At 38.9% G+C, this 16,377-nt stretch overlaps 2 protein-coding genes across 23 annotated transcripts in view; both read left to right on the top strand.

Annotated features, from left to right (window-relative positions):
• LOC121866460 (WD repeat-containing protein 3-like) overlaps positions 1-1,712 on the top strand; it is a 32,361-nt gene extending 30,649 nt beyond the window's left edge. For both annotated transcript variants that reach the window (XM_042366166.1, XM_042366165.1), the window contains exon 19: positions 1,292-1,712. In XM_042366166.1, coding sequence (XP_042222100.1) covers positions 1,292-1,456 — 165 coding nt within the window. In that variant the 3' untranslated portion in view covers positions 1,457-1,712. The remainder of the gene's footprint in view (positions 1-1,291) is intronic.
• Positions 1,713-5,620: 3,908 nt separating this feature from the next.
• The window catches only part of LOC121866458 (protein hu-li tai shao-like), a 134,810-nt gene continuing 124,053 nt past the window's right edge, over positions 5,621-16,377 (top strand). For 10 of the 21 annotated variants that reach the window (XM_042366163.1, XM_042366159.1, XM_042366161.1 and 7 more), the window contains exon 1: positions 13,895-14,224. The gene's annotated coding sequence lies outside the window, so the exon portion shown is untranslated. Of the gene's footprint in view, positions 5,742-13,891; positions 14,225-16,377 lie in introns of those variants that run through there. The other 11 variants (XM_042366147.1, XM_042366148.1, XM_042366142.1 and 8 more) reach the window with 6 other exon arrangements.

The raw sequence follows: 16,377 nt of genomic DNA, 5'->3' as shown, positions 1-16,377 counted from the left end.
ATTATTGACACCTTCTTGTGTGGTGCTCCTCCAAGCATTATGGTGTGGAGTAATCATCTCCCAGGTGAGGGAGTCGATTTGGCATTTTCACAGGTTTGTCCTAAGACTATCCTTATACCTTTTCATTTGCCTGCCAGCGTTGCATTTACTATTTGTTAGGTGACTGTAAAGTAGCTGCTTTGGCAGTCTATTGTTGTCCATGCAGGTAACATTGCTCCTACAGTTGGTGTCAGCGAGAATACTGGCATTTTGTTTTTCTTTTGTTTTCCCAGCGAACTCGGAGGATGGAACATACAGTAGACTATGTTGGTGAAAGTTTTCAAGTGCCTTGAGGTGCCTCCTGTATGTGACTGATGTCTCGCTGCCATATAACAGCGAGCTCCCTACAGCTGAAGACACGGGTACGGAGTCTGCCAAAGGCTTGAGATGCACATCTAATCCGATGTTGAATCTCTTCATTGATGTCCGTGGTGGTGGACAGGTGGGAGCTGAGATACTGAAAGTGGGTAACATTAGAGAGGGTAGTACCGTTGAGCTGGATGGATGGTGAAGGTGTAGCTGAACCAGGGGCAGGCTGAAAGAGAATCTGAGTCTTACGTACATTCACCTCAAGTTCGAAGTGTGCATTTGCATCTGCGTAGGTGTTCAGGATCTCTTGTAGGTCACGTTCAGTGTGAGCGACAAGGATGAGGTCATTTGAATATTGAAGTTCGGTAATGGAAGCTGCCGACACCTTTTTTCCTGCCTGGAGTCGTTTTACATTGAAAAGACCCTTCATCTGGTACTGGATGTCCACCCCGCCAGCTAAATTGGCGCTAGCACGAGTAAGGAAGGCAGCCAAGAAAATGGAAAAGAGAGTTGGTGCCAGTACGCATCCTTGCTTTACCCCTGTTTGGATGGGGAAGAACTCAGACTGGGTGCCATTGTGCAGTACACTGCCGTTCATGCCATCGTGGAATTGCCTCACAATTGCAATGAATTTTTGTGAGCAGCCAAAACGGCTTCCCTGTTGACCGAGTCGCAGACCTTGGTTCGGTCGATGAAGGCCATGTACAGGTCACAACGCTGTTCTCTGCACTTTTTCAGTATCTGGCGGGCTGCAAAGATCAAGTCAGTGGTGCCACGTGATGGTCTAAAGCAAGCAGTGCTTGCACCTTAACACTAACATAATGCTGCCACATTGGATGTGTTACACCACCCTGTGCACACACTCACTCACACACACACAAACATATATATGTATATTGGATTATAATTACCAAAGAAGTGACCAATTTACATCTTCCCACAGGATATGGTAGGATTCAATCTTGCTGGTTTACGTCATATGAAGGATCGAATAGAGCAACGGTCTGAGACACAGCTCTTTGCTGAAGCCTCACAGAAAGTTAAGGAGGCTCGCCGCAAGAGAAAAAAGAAGGAACGAGCAGTTAAGAGGGTGCTGATGACTATATAGTGGTATAGATGTTGTAGGATAGTGTATGTACCACTGAAGAAATCAGATCTAATTCTGAATGGCATTAAACTTGCTTTTACAAACTTTCTGTGTGTGTTTGTAACACTATGGATGAATATCTTCATCTTCATGAAAGACTAATGGCTGCAAACTTTTCCTTGCTGTTGGTCATTTCACTCTTGTTCTTATAACCTAATGTTATTAATTTAGCCACTAATTTTTTAATGGGCCAATAAAATGAATTGGACAATCAGTACTTTTGTGTTTCATTTCATGAGTTCGTGTTAACTGCTAGGTATTATAAACATCACTCATAGTACTTCATTCCCCTGCTAAAGGGGGCATATAGTCCTACCCCCGTCCGTCCTTACATCTAAAAAAGTTTGTTTATATTTTAGTTCTCTGGTTACAATTGGGATTACTCCAAACATGGGTTACAGTTTAATCATCATGTACAGAGACATGTATTGTCTGTACGTTAGGATGTAAAAGTAAAATAAATGTAAAGATAACAAAATAAAATCTTCATTGTAATTTTACGGACATTTTCCACACTTCTCTGTGTTAGCTGTGGTTACCTGGTGTCATGATGTCTAGGTTGTCATCAGGCAAATTTGAAACAAGTTTTATAGCAGGAGATGAGCAGTGACTGGTGATGTAGAGGGCAGGAGATGAGCAGTGACTGGTGATGTAGAGGGCAGGAGATGAGCAGTGACTGGTGATGTAGAGGGCAGGAGATGAGCAGTGACTGGTGATGTAGAGGGCAGGAGATAAGAACATAAGAATGGAGGAAACTGCAGCAGGCCTATTAGCCCATTTACACCCAACCCCTATTGCTCATATATCCATCCAACCTATGTTTGAAGCTATCCATTGTATTCGAGTAAATAATGATGTTTAGTAACTTGTTCCATTCATCCACTACTCTATTTCCAAACCAGTGTTTACCCATTTTGCGCCTAATTCTAAATTTGTCTAATTTAAAACCCTTGTTACGAGTTTGCTCCAGGTTGGATAGTTTGAGTACCTTTGTTATGTCCCCTTTGTTTAGCCCTGACTTCCACTTATACACTTCTATCATATCGCCCCTCACTCTACGTCTGGTGACTGGTGATGTACAGGGCAGGAGATGAGCAGTGACTGGTGATGTACAGGGCAGTAGGTGAGCAGTGACTGGTGATGTACAGGGCAGTAGGTGAGCAGTGACTGGTGATGTACAGGGCAGTAGGTGAGCAGTGACTGGTGATGTACAGGGCAGTAGGTGAGCAGTGACTGGTGATGTACAGGGCAGTAGGTGAGCAGTGACTGGTGATGTACAGGGCAGGAGATGAGCAGTGACTGGTGATGTACAGGGCAGTAGGTGAGCAGTGACTGGTGATGTACAGGGCAGTAGGTGAGCAGTGACTGGTGATGTACAGGGCAGTAGGTGAGCAGTGACTGGTGATGTCCAGGGCAGTAGGTGAGCAGTGACTGGTGATGTACAGGTCAGTAGGTGAGCAGTGACTGGTGATGTACAGGTCAGTAGGTGAGCAGTGACTGGTGATGTACAGGCATAAGATCAGCAATTATTTAAATGTCTGTCAAAATGGTTCTCGGCATCTTGACAAAGAAAAGCAGCAGGTGGTTTGGATGGGCAGTGGTGTCTTGGGAGGGCACTCTGGATTATGGTAATGAATTATTGGGAGGTTAAAATATATATTGTACGTTTGATCCGCCCTCACCACAGAGCACCAACGTCCAGGGCACCTACACTTCAAACCATCCCCCTCTCCTTGTTCCATTTCTGCCAGGTGCAGACTTGGGAGAATAAACCTTTTTTTTTTTATAATAAAACCCTCATCAAGTCGAAACTTACTTCTGCTGAGCTTCCATTTCTGCACATCTTTTGACTGATGTACAGTTATTTATAAAAAAAGCTGTTCCTTGACCCATGAGCTACATCAGTGACCTCTGGCTTTGAGATTCCCAACTTACAGAGGAGTGTTGCCTCGGTCTGCTGAAAGGTGGCTCTGCCTCATGTAACCATTTAGACATACAGTAGGTAGAAAAATGTGTCATAAACGACTTGATAGAATAATAGATTTTCAATACAATGCAATATTCAAAATAATAATTATAGTTAGACGAGCCATACTGTTACATAGTTAATAAGACATGTCATTAAAAGTATTAATATTGGTTGACGCAATTGTGGGAGTTCAAATGGTGATACTGTGGGGTACGGGTTATTTGTTCATACTCAGCATGGGATGGAGAAAGGAAACTCACAATGTGCTCTCTGTATACATGTTGTATTGGATGTACAATGCAGCTTGGTGCTGGGAAGTGGCAGCGTGGTTACAAGGATTCTTGGGTTCATATCTAGGTCTGTGAGTAACAGAACTGCTGACGTTATCTTGAAACTTTACCTAGCATTAGTGAGGCTACACATGGATTATGCGGTTCAGTTCTGGTGTCCTTATTATAGAATGGACATAGATTCTTTGGAGAGAGTACAAAGAAGAATGACAAAAATGATCCATAATATTAGAAACCTTCCATATGAAGAAAGACTGAAAAGCTTAGGCTTACATTCATTAGAGAGGCGTAGAGTTAGGGGAGATATGATAGAGGTGTACAAGTGGGTAAGTGGGATTAACAAGGGTAAAATGGAAGATGTTCTGAAGCTCAGTAATAACGAAATAACTAGAACAAATGGCTTTAAATTAGATAAATTCCGATTCAGAAAGGATATAGGCAAGCACTGGTTTGGTAATAGAGTTGTGGATATGTGGAATAGGCTACCGAGTGCTATAGTAGGATCGGGGACGCTAGGGAGCTTCAAGACGAAGTTGGATAGGCACATGGAAGTGCTGGGATGGGTGTGAAAGGGATCTGCCCTGTATGGGCCAGTCGGCCTCCTGCAGTATCCCACTTTCTTATGTTCTTATGTTCTTATGTTCTTATGTTAAGTAGAGAGAGCTGGTTGGTGAGGATGCTAAAGAGGAGGACAGCATGTGGGTCGCCGGCGGGAGCGAGGGCCGCCAGGCAGCGGCGGAGGAGGAGGAGGTGTTGCTGGCTGGTTGGTGTAGGTAGAAAAAGAGTGATCACCACGAGGTCAGGTCTTAAATAGCGGGGGGTAGGCGTGGCTTAGTAGTTGACCTCCGTGATGTATGGCGGCGCTGGTTGACCCAGACCACGAGGCATACACTGGGGAATTCGCGGGGTCGGCTACTCAGCGACAAACAGCGTTTGTAGGGGAGGAATCCACTACAATACTGTACTGTAGTGGCATAATAAGTGACTCATAGTATTACGATAACGAGACTGATGACAAACACTATAATCCCGCTTAAGTTAACCCATATCGATTGAAAAGTACAAGCTTGATAAAAATCCAAAACTATATGAAACAGTAAGGATAGAGAAATAGCAATATAGGTAATAAGTACAATTTCCTTGAGTTATGTACATTTGACTGAGTATTACCCTTTGCGTTTAAACAGGGTCAAATTTCTGCTTCGAAGTATTTTTATGAGAAAATCTTGATCACCACTTAACGACCATTTCCTTAACAGTTCTGTCAGTTGTCCATGATCAAAAATTTCTTACTTTATGTTTATGTTTATCGTCGCTAATTTTTGGGCGACGTATTTTTTGTTAACTAGAAATAGAATCAGAGGTTTTGGAATACTTTGATGCTTTCAAATGCTAATATTATTTCAAGTACAATAAATAAATAATGCTAAATCGTACATCTTTAAAGCGTGCGAGTGAAAGAAATCTATTTATCTCTTAGTAGAACTCCAAGCATAAATATGAAAAATACAGCAAATCAAAACTATTTTTTAGAATTCCTAACGTGTCATTTTGGCGAGTATGGAACAATTGTAAAATACATATAATTAAAAGCTATGAATTAAATATATATTTGATAAAATATATATTTCGGATGATTTTAATAGAGACGTGTTCAATAGCGAGCCGACAAATGGCGAGATGGATAAAGTTAAACCACAACGAATAAGAATTAATACTTGATTAGACATTTAAGTTTATAAGATATGATTTTTAGTACCATTTATATGTTAACAATAACAGATTGATTTAAATAGATAACACTTAACTGTTGAACAGAATGTAATGTCAATTCATATTTTGCAATCGCTGCATTTCATACCATACTGAGAGACTGGGTAGGGAAGCTGCGACCCCAAGTGCTATCCTAAATGTTCATGTAAATACAGTTAAAATTTACGAGACGCCCAATTCCGAGGCCGCTATATCTTTGTGCAGCTAATTGAAGGTAAGTGAGGCTAATAAATAGTAAAATCAGAGGTAAAGAGAGAAGAGAAAACCCGGTAGATGAGGTGGGGTGGCGGCGAGTGGGTTGGGTCCTAGCTGGGTGTGTCATAATAGTCACTCACCCGCACCACGCTCCTACGCTTGGTTATGGACTTAAACTACTTAGTTTCGTCGTTGTTCAGCCTTGTTGTGTGGCGAACATTATGTTGGGCTGGTGGTCACACTGACAGATCACTACGGGGAAGATGTATGCCTCGGTATAGTAACATAGGTGGTTTAATGGAGCTAACTTTAAGTCGAGGCGGGAATGCTCAACCAAGTAGACCCAGTTTTATTTTATTTTTTACGTATTTTTAATGGATGATTCGCTATCAGTTGATACTAACTGACCTCCTAGAGGTCCCATGAAGGCCATTCTCCATGGGTTCTATGTTAGTACATGAGGAAACTGGCGTACCCAGAGAAAACCTGTTACGTTCAGTAGTGTCACAGGATAACATCCTTCTCACATCCTGACTCAAGTGGGTATTGAACCTGAGTCACAGTGTTGAGAGTCCACCAACTCCTTTTGGAGAGTGATTTCAGAATTCTGGAAGTGTGAGAATGGAAGTGAAATTGGGTTTCATAAACATAACTGCTGTTCGGGACTGCATATACAGTACAGTATACATACTTTAGATAACATAAGAAAATAAGGAGTCTGCAATAGGCCGGTTGGCCTGTGCATGGCAGCTCCTGTCGAGAGTTACTACCACTCTCTATCATCCATGAATCTATCTAGCCTCCTTTTAAAACTTTCCATCATTCCAGCACTAACTACAAAGTTACTAAGCTTGTTTCACTCGTCCACCACCCTATTTGTGAACCAGTTCCTTCATATCTCCCTCCTAAACCTAAACTTATAGACATACAGTAAAATTCCTTTAACTTGGCACAAACAGTACTGTATTGGTCTGAGACCTTGCCAAGTAAGCGAATTTGCCGACGTATCGGTAATGAACCTACAGTATACTTTTGAAAATGATGAAAATGACCATCCCTTTCACAACAATATTCGGCAATATGGGCGCATAAGAGGCAGGCTGTTTTATGGAAAAAATACATCTTATAGGCTGGCAAATATGTTGTACAGTATAATGAAATAAAAACAAGAACTGTATTTTGTATGCAACACTTAACAGGCACTGTATTGTACTGTATTGTACTGTACTGTACACTTTATACATACAGTACATAACAGTAACACTTCACAGGTACTGGCAATAATTGTTCTGACAAACTTAAGACTGCATTTCATACATAACACTATCTGTACACAGTATCACTTCACCTGCACTTCATCACTGTCAGAATATCTATCTGTGTTGAGAGGTTCACATAAACTGATGCTTACTGGGCCCACATGGGTTGCAAAGTGTGAGCCTCCTTGATGAGTTCTTCCTCGTGCCTCAGCTCCTGCTGACGTAGCGCCAATTTCCCAACTACAGTACTAAAAAATGTAATAGTTATATGGTGCAGTGCCGACTTCTCGCACATTCCGACTAATCGGATACTGAATTATGGTTTTTTTTTTACTGTACAGTACATACAGTATGTACATGCAGTGGAGGGCACGGCAGTTTCAGGAAACTGCCATTGATTGTGATGTACTGCTAGACTGAGAGACCCAGCCAAGAACATTTGGTTTTAATTTTGTAGTGATACTGTGTGTACTGTATATAGTACAATATTGTACAGTACATTTTGAGATACAGTATTTCGTTTTCACTGGATTTGATTTTTGAAATGTCTTTATCTGAAGAGGAAATGTTAAACATATCCATATAACATCTTTTTCTTTGCATTAACATCAGCACCTTGCAATTACTTCATGTAGTTAACAACTCTTAGTTAACCACTCTTAATACTGTATTGTACAGTATGTTGTTTTTAGTTTAATTACAGGGATACATACAAGAATATCAAAGGGGGAGGGGGGCATGGCAAGGACAGCAAGCCCACCCAGCTGGGGTTTGGAGGTAGCACTGTAAGCCACCCAGAAAATGTTTTGAAATCTGACCAATATCATGGACATTTCGAGGTCATTTTGCACTTGATATTAATAGATATTCTGAGGTCAATAATAATTACTTTTTACAATACAAAATGCCTGAGTACAATACTGTACTGCATTAAAGAAAAGGTATTGGAATTTTCTGATGAAAAGGGTATCTGGACCCCCCGGACCTGCCCTTGAATTATTTATATCACTTGTCCAGGTCTGGTATGGGAAGCCCTGGAATGCCTGTGTCAGCACGACAGTATCTACCCATGCTATGAAAAAAAAAAGTGAGAAAAAATGTTAAGCTGATTTTTCATATGTAAAAATGAAAGAGGGGAGTATTTATTTATTTTTCTGAACTTCGGATTTTTGTAAACCGCATCTTTATAAATTGGGGACTGCCTTTTCATTGATGCATGATGGAAAAATTAACATTGAATAAGTACGTAAGAAAACTGGTAGTAAAAAACTGCATTATTTTAGCCTAATTTCATTATTACAATACCCTGTACATAAGAAAAAATTACGAAAATATTTTTTTCCACTACTTCAAGGTTTTTGTTCATAAATCAAAGCATGGGACAAAAATCTTTTTCATGCACCTTCAGCTTTTAGTACCAGTACAGCCCCAATAAATATCTAATTACATGTACTTGATAGCCTCAAAATTTTTCATCCTTAGAAACTTCTTTTGGTTGAAGTTGTAAGCAGTGGCTTTAATTTTCAACTTTGTATACCTGTAATTGATATGGACATTAATCCTTTATAGGTACGTATTCTTTTTGTGTTTTTAGTACAGTATAGCTAATTGTTAATGAGAGTTGTATACCGTATAGTATACAGTAGTACTGTAGTATAGTACAGTATCAAGTTGAGTGTTATGATGTTTAGTCGAGGCAAGCGTGTGGTTAAGTGGTGGTGTGAAAGTCATAAAAGCCTTACAGCCTGTGCACTCAACTGTTGAAGCTCATTTTGCGGTTTCCTGTTTTGGGTACAAAATTGGTACAGTACCGACTTCAAATACTCAAGTCTTATGGATGTGTTCGGTATATTTGTTGTTGCACAGTTGTGTCTAGAAAGTTTGCCAGTTACTCCCAAGTTTTTTTTATCCAGGATTAAATGTATACTTTTGATCATTTCAGCTGACCATTAGTACAGTACTCTTCTCTTTTTGGAAAGTTAATTATTTATAGGATAAGCAAAATTGTAATTCTGTACCACACCAAAAAAAAACAAAAACAAAAAAAAACAAGTAAAATCAATATATGTGGATTCAATTTCCAGTGCAGTACAGGTACAGTGAGAGTAGGTGATAGGTGTTGGGTTGAAGTCATTGTGTTTTCTTAGTGTACCGTAACCACATTACAGGGAAAGTTGGAACAGTTGTATGCTTGTACAGTAATATTTCCTTATTTTTTTATTTATTATTTTGTTTGATTTTTTAGTTAGTCAACATTATACAGTATTTGCCTAATTTGTACTTGGACACCTCAGAGAGTTCATACCATGATTGAACCTTAACAAATACTAGATTAACAAGTGTACTGTACCAGACAAAGGGAAATATCCTGTACAGTACAGTACAGTATTTAGAAGTCTGTTACACTACTAGAAAGAAATTAAATGCCCTGCCCCTATTTTGATACATTTGGAATTATTTCCATAAATGATAATGATTGGAGTTATCAGCTGAAATAAGATTTACACAGATGTTCTTATGGTTATCATTTTTACACTGTTGACATTGTTTAGTAATCTTTCTGTATCTGGGGTGGTTAGCTTCTAGCCTCATTTCAATCCCCTTTTTTCACTTGCAATGTAAATCCTGATGTGAGCTGGCTTATGGTCTCAGGAAAACTAGAAGTTGGTTATGAGTTGGAAGTTTTGTTGGGGAGCAAATTTACTGTATAAAATATTTTAAAGCTTCCTTTCCTTATTTATGGAGGATTTGGTATCATACTTGCCAACTAGTAGTACAGTATTAGTTTTACTTGAATTTTCCCAATTTTGACTATCATGCCTGTTCTTATTTTTTCATGATAAATTTCAATATCTTGAAATATTGATTTAATTAAAAATAAACCATGTTTTAAAATCCGTTAATAAATGCCATACATACAGTACAGTACGTACTGTACTCTTTTTCTGTTCGTGTATGTGTATGATGTACGGAATCTGCAATTTATTTAATCAATAGTGTACAGGCATACCCCGATAACCAACGCATATGGGGACTGAGAAAAGTTGTTGTTTAGTGAATCAATGGTTATCAAAGCAATTAATTCCATAAGAACATAACAAATTCAGGGGGTTAGGAACTGGCCACCCTCCAAAAACTCCTATCTACCCTTGATATACTGTACAGTACGCTTGGATAATATGTGGATTTTTATTTTGTGGTCCTCTCATATTCGCAGTTGACACCCTGGTTGTACCCAAGAATGTCTGCGGGTAGTTTTAAAGTTCCCGGCATTTTCTTGGCTGGGACAGGGAGCTATTTGTTCTAGAGAGAGTAATTTCCTTTACCTGTATTGTATATAATGATGGGAAAATCATCTCACAAATAATCAGAAACAAATGTAATATTAAAAATGTTGAGTCTACCCTCAAGTCTACTCCGTGCTTTATTAATCGCGATAAAAAAAAATCATCAAAATTTTAAAATTTATATCGTGTGGATTCTGGGTGGTTTCTATAAGATGGTTGAGGACCCACAACAACAGTAACAATGGTGTTGCTCAGTTTGAATTCATTTCCCAGCTTGTGTTCAGTTTTGCGTCGTCAGAACTTTATTTATCCTTACGGAATTAAGGTAATTTTTTAAAGTTTTTCAAACATAAAAATTACGATATAGAACATAAAATTTCACCCTTGGACATTAAACTTGATGTTTTAAGGAGGTAATTCCCAGTACACTTCACTGCCTCATGCAGTATTCAATATCGTTTCTGGTGAGTTAAATTTAAGAGTCTTGTGCATTTATTATCATGTTACATCATGAATGAATCATTGTATGTCGTTAAAACTTTTTTCTTCTTATGCATATGCTTGTACGGTACTATGTTTTTAGCCCCAAAATATCCGTAGGAACGCATCTCCAGTTATATAATGTGAGTCAATGGGAATATTGCTTTCACGTTACCTGAATTTCATGTTAGGGAAATATTTTCAATAATGGAACCCTTCCATAACATGAGGGATGCCTGTACGTACTATATAAACATTTTCATTAAACGTAAAAAAAAATGTTTTACTCGCGCTTACATTTAGAAATAATTATTTTATCATGATTACTCAAATAAAACTGTTGTATCTCTCGAGTGGTGAGGTGAATAACAGGCCAGACCCTGAGTGTCTCGTGGGAGAGTATCTACCTAATCCCAAGAGTTTGGACCATTAACTTTGATTTATGAAAAATTAATTCATGAAAAGTTTTTCAGGAATGTAACCCTGTAATAAATAAGGAAATACATGTACTGTACCTGCATTTAGATATTTAGGAATTGGGGTTAATCTTTTCATCCAAAGAGGTTGAATTTATTCATGGAAGGTGCTTTGTTGGTCAAGGCTGAAATATGTGCCATAAAATTGTTGACTAATGGCAGTTGAAAAACGTTTACCATGCACAAGAGGAAACATTTTATACAACTATGAAAAGACTGAGCAATTTGGGGAGTGGTTTAACAAGATTTTGCCAGTACAAGGTATTTATTATAACAACACTATTCATGATTTTCTTACATAATGTTGGAAATAAGGTTATTTTTGCCTAGTGGTTGCTAAGAGCATAACAAGGGTCATGTTAATCAAAGAACTGGAAATGTGTGGTATACTGCAGCAAAAAATATCATAAATTGATATAATATAATACAAAGATTTACAGAACTTTCGGTGCATTCAAGAACTACTTAATGACTTCCTCTCTAGTTGGTTTTGTGACTTCTAGGTTACACCAAGATTCCAGGGCAAGAAATGAAGTTCAGTTAGGGAGGGAATCCAATCTCTTTCCTTACCAGAAGAATATGAGATTATAGGAAAGTTATAATTTAGCTATAGTGGGTTGAGGATACTTATACCTCACTTATCTTAGGACCTACCCGTCACAAGAGACTAATCTAGAAGATGGTAAAAGTATCAGAAGAGTGGCCTGTTTAATCAGGAAGATGGTTTTAAGATTATGGGTGTGAGAAAATGGTAGGAGCTGAGCGAACAAATTTTAGAAGGGGAAGGAGATGTGTTCATTAAAAAGTAAGAAAAATACTAATGGTATGTGATTCAGGTATGATATTTTATTGTTTAAAAAAAGTGAAGCATTTTGTAATTAATGCTTGTAATTTAGCACTATACTGTACAGTGTTATGGTTTGGAATTGACTATTGTAATTGTTCTGTGGATTTTGTGCTGATTTTTGCCAGCTGTGACCTCTATTTTACTATAGAAGAAATGTGAAATATTTTATTCTGTTGTATTTATGATTATGTACAGTATTGTTTAATAATTGTTATACAGCTTACGCTGGAAGAAATACAGTACAGTAGTACAGTACTTCATAGACAGGCGTATATTGTCAAAGGGCTGGGATTGACACGGAAGGACAGTTAATTTCAAATTAGTTTTTCATAAATATCGGAGGACCCATGAACCATGGGGTTTCAAAACGTAGACTCTTGTAATTACATTTGAGTCTCCTGATCAAGCTGTGCTATAGAATTAGATTTCAGGATCAGTCCATAATTAATATATTTATACAGTACTGGATAGTTCTCTGTTTGAATGGTATCAATTGAGATTCAGTAAGGGACATCTAACATAGGTTCAGTATTAGCACTGGAAGAAATCAGAATGTCTGGAGAAAACCTGTGATGTTCAGTAAGGTTAAACTGCACAACACCTTTCTCACATCCAACCCAAGCGGGTATCGAACCTGAGTCATAGTGGTTGTGGCAAGTGCACTCTCACTTTACCACCGATTAAATACAGTACATTTGTCTTAAGTAGGGCATTTGTCTCCGATTTAATCTTCCGCTGAGTGACACGTATTGTTTTGTGTGAATGTAACCAATTTCAAATTACAGGCCAAATTGTGTTTTGATAACGAGGCACATACAGTATTCTAGGAAGGTTTTGATGTAACACGAAGCTGTGATGAACCATTAACAATACTTACCATGGGATTATATAGAATATCTATATTGTATTCTCTGAACCTTTTTCTGTTTTTCTTTTCTTTCCTGCTTTCCTCCTTTGTAGTCCCCCTTCCAGTTTTACAGGTGGGGGACTACTTATATGATTCGTCTCCATGTATCCAGTTTCTATTGCCCTCATTACACAGAATCCACTGAAGATTTTTTATTAACCTGTCTCATGTTTAAAGGATAAGTATACATTAAATGACTATTGGAGTAATCATACGTGTATTCTCTTGTTTGAAAATCTGCAATTTAGAATATGTTACAGTACTTGATTTTTATGTAGAAGTACAGTATATGACTTTCATACTAGAGAGGTTGTTTATGGCGTTAAACTTAACCGCATCTAAATAACAATCATAGCACTCGCATAAAGTGGGTGGTAATAGTTAACTGGATTTGAGTTTAGCGCGTCGTGTCCTGGAGCTGTAAGAGAAGCTCGACTCAACATCGCCACTCACTGCTGGCGCGCCAGACGTAGGGCCGAAACATTTTACTTATTTTCGCAAAATATATGAATTGTCAGCCATTACTGATGTTTCTGTTATCTCTTGAGGTAGCCAATTTTTAGAGAGATGATAGTATTTAAACTTAAAATATTTCATTTTGGCAAGAGAGTACTTTTCTTTAGGGCGGGGCAGTTCAGTCAGTCGCTTTGCCAAGCTGGGGGATCATTGCTAGAGACCGCCGGGTCCCGCTCAATGGATTTAGTTTTACGCATTTCCCCTTGATTTACTATATATATGTACAGAGTAACAAGATTAGAAGTAGTTAGTGTAGTGTGAGATATAAGTAATGAGTTAGATATGATTGTAACAGTAGGACATTGTTGTCGGAATTTGACAGTGGCGGCTTGGTGGTGACCGTAGCGGTAGCGTTGGCAACGGGCGGCGGTGCTTGTGACGGCTGTCCATGGTTGGGACTAGGGGGCCAGCCCGGCCAGCAGCCAGTGTTGAGTCAGACGTAGTGGAAGGTGTGCAGATACCGTCCTTCTTGGTGGCGTGACCGCCACTCTTCCACTGCCAATTTTCTCATATATGAGGATATTTAACGTGTGAGGCGTCCCCGCGCGTGGTGCGAGGCATTTTGTGTAGTTTTATTTTGTGTTAATTTTAGGGTGTGTTGTGACGCATTGTAAGGTGGTGGATTGTTCCTAAGCCACTACACAGTTACCGCCCCAGCGACCGCCCACGCGCCCACCGGCCACCACACGGGCTGGCGTGGAGCCTACACCGTTTATCACTGTAAACTAAGGTACTAGTATTTTCTTTACTCATCTCTTCACTTTTCACCCACTTGTGCTTGATTTCCATTTTGTATATATTTACTAACCAGGACATTTAAAATTTTACCCATCTATTTAACTTTGTATATCTACCATTCTATATGTCCATTATTCATACAAGAGCGCATCACCGAAGTTTATGTGATATCTGCCACGGGAAGTAAACTGAGAAAGGAATTCGCTCATTAAGTTGATTGTCACACAAGGAATGAGGTAGTATCTGAAGTCATGCGTTAACATACTGTAGATCATCGTAGTGTGTTTCAGACATCTCGTAACATTTTATGATTTTAAGTTGGAATCTTCAGTATTGAAGTGTATCACGTGTGCCTTAGATATAACTTGTAGTAATTGATTTTTCGCATCTCGTCCGTCACCTCAGTGGATTGAATATTTACCACCATCCCATTCGTAGTTTCTCCAGTGAAGACGCCAATCGCAACATTACACTGTACTTCTCTGGTTATGTACGAGATCTCTCGGCTTAACAGAGTACTTAATAAACTTTATCGTATTGTTTTCTAGAATTCTTAATCTTTTCTGACAATCCTTGAAAAATACTTAGCAAGATAAATACTCTTTTTTCTGGAAGACTGAAACGGACTAGTTACATCCTGGGTACTTGAAACTGGAATATGTATGTAACTTGTACCCAGGCAACGCATAGGTAAGTGCAATAATGGTTTTTCGTGTGGGTTCCTTCAATAGTAACTGAATTCTTTATGACAAGGCCACCAACAACAGAGTTAATTCTTAAACACACTACTTAAGTATTATTAAAAGTAAAACTTTTTATATCGAGATGGTTAGTAAATTTGTGGAGAGTGAAGCTATGAACTCTGTCGCAGTAAAACCGAAAAGTAAAGCATATGGACAAACTCCATCTTTAAAAATAAAAACACAAAAAAGTCCCATTTGTAGATAATCTTAATTTATAGACAAAACTGTTGCCGCATTTTAGACATGCTTTTTGTACCCAGTTAATACCAAAAGTAAAACCTTGGTGTGCACAAATATATAAGAAACATAAGAAAATAAGGAGTCTGCAATAGGCCGGTTGGCCTGTGCATGGCAGCTCCTGTCGAGAGTTACTACCACACTCTATCATCCATGAATCTATCTAGCCTCCTTTTGAAACTTTCCAGAGTTCCCGCACTTACTACAAAGTTGCTAAGCTTGTTCCACTCGTCCACCACCCTATTTGTGAACCAGTTTCTTCCTATCTCCCTCCTAAACCTAAACTTATCCAACTTGAATCCGTTGCTCCGAGTCCTATCCTGCTCGGATATTATAAGAACTTTATCTATATCCCCTTTAGTGATTCCTTTCACCCACTTAAATCCTAATATCATATCTCCCTGCACTCTTCGTCTTTCTAGGGAATGCAAGTTAAGTTTCTTTAACCTATCCTGATATGGAAAGTTTCTAAGTCCCGGAATCATTTATGTCATTCTTTGCTGCACCGACTCTAGTGAATTTATATCCATTCTATAATAGGGGCACCAGAACTGAACCGCATAATCCAGGTGCGGCCTGACGAGCGCAAGATATAGTTGCAATAAGACCTCTGCACTCTTGTTACTTACACTTCTAGATATAAAACCCAATACTCTGTTTGCTTTAGGTCGAACATTAACGCACTGTTTTCTAGGCCGTAGGTCCGGGCTTGCAAGTACCCCTAGGTCTCTTTCACAAGTCGACTTCTCTAGGTTGATGTTGCTAAGGCTGTATACATTATCAGTATTTGTTATTCCAATATTAAGTACGCTGCACTTGCTGGTGTTGAATTTCATTTGCCATTTTTCAGATCTGCAGTTTATTTAGATCCTCCTGTAATGCATTTGCATCCTGCCCTGAATTAATCTGCCGCCCTATTTTGGTGTCACTCTGCTTTGCTTTAGGTCGAACATTAACGCACTGTTTTCTAGGCCGTAGGTCCGGGCTTGCAAGTACCCCTAGGTCTCTTTCACAAGTCGACTTCTCTAGGTTGATGTTGCTAAGGCTGTATACATTATCAGTATTTGTTATTCCAATATTAAGTACGCTGCACTTGCTGGTGTTGAATTTCATTTGCCATTTTTCAGATCACCCCTGCAGTTTATTTAGATCCTCCTGTAATGCA

The sequence above is a fragment of the Homarus americanus genome, unplaced genomic scaffold (genome assembly GCF_018991925.1).
Source record: "Homarus americanus isolate GMGI-L3 unplaced genomic scaffold, GMGI_Hamer_2.0 scaffold16430, whole genome shotgun sequence".
NCBI classification, from domain to species: domain Eukaryota; kingdom Metazoa; phylum Arthropoda; class Malacostraca; order Decapoda; family Nephropidae; genus Homarus; species Homarus americanus.
Note: the sequence above shows the minus strand (reverse complement) of the source record. Positions and strands in the feature narration are given on the sequence as shown.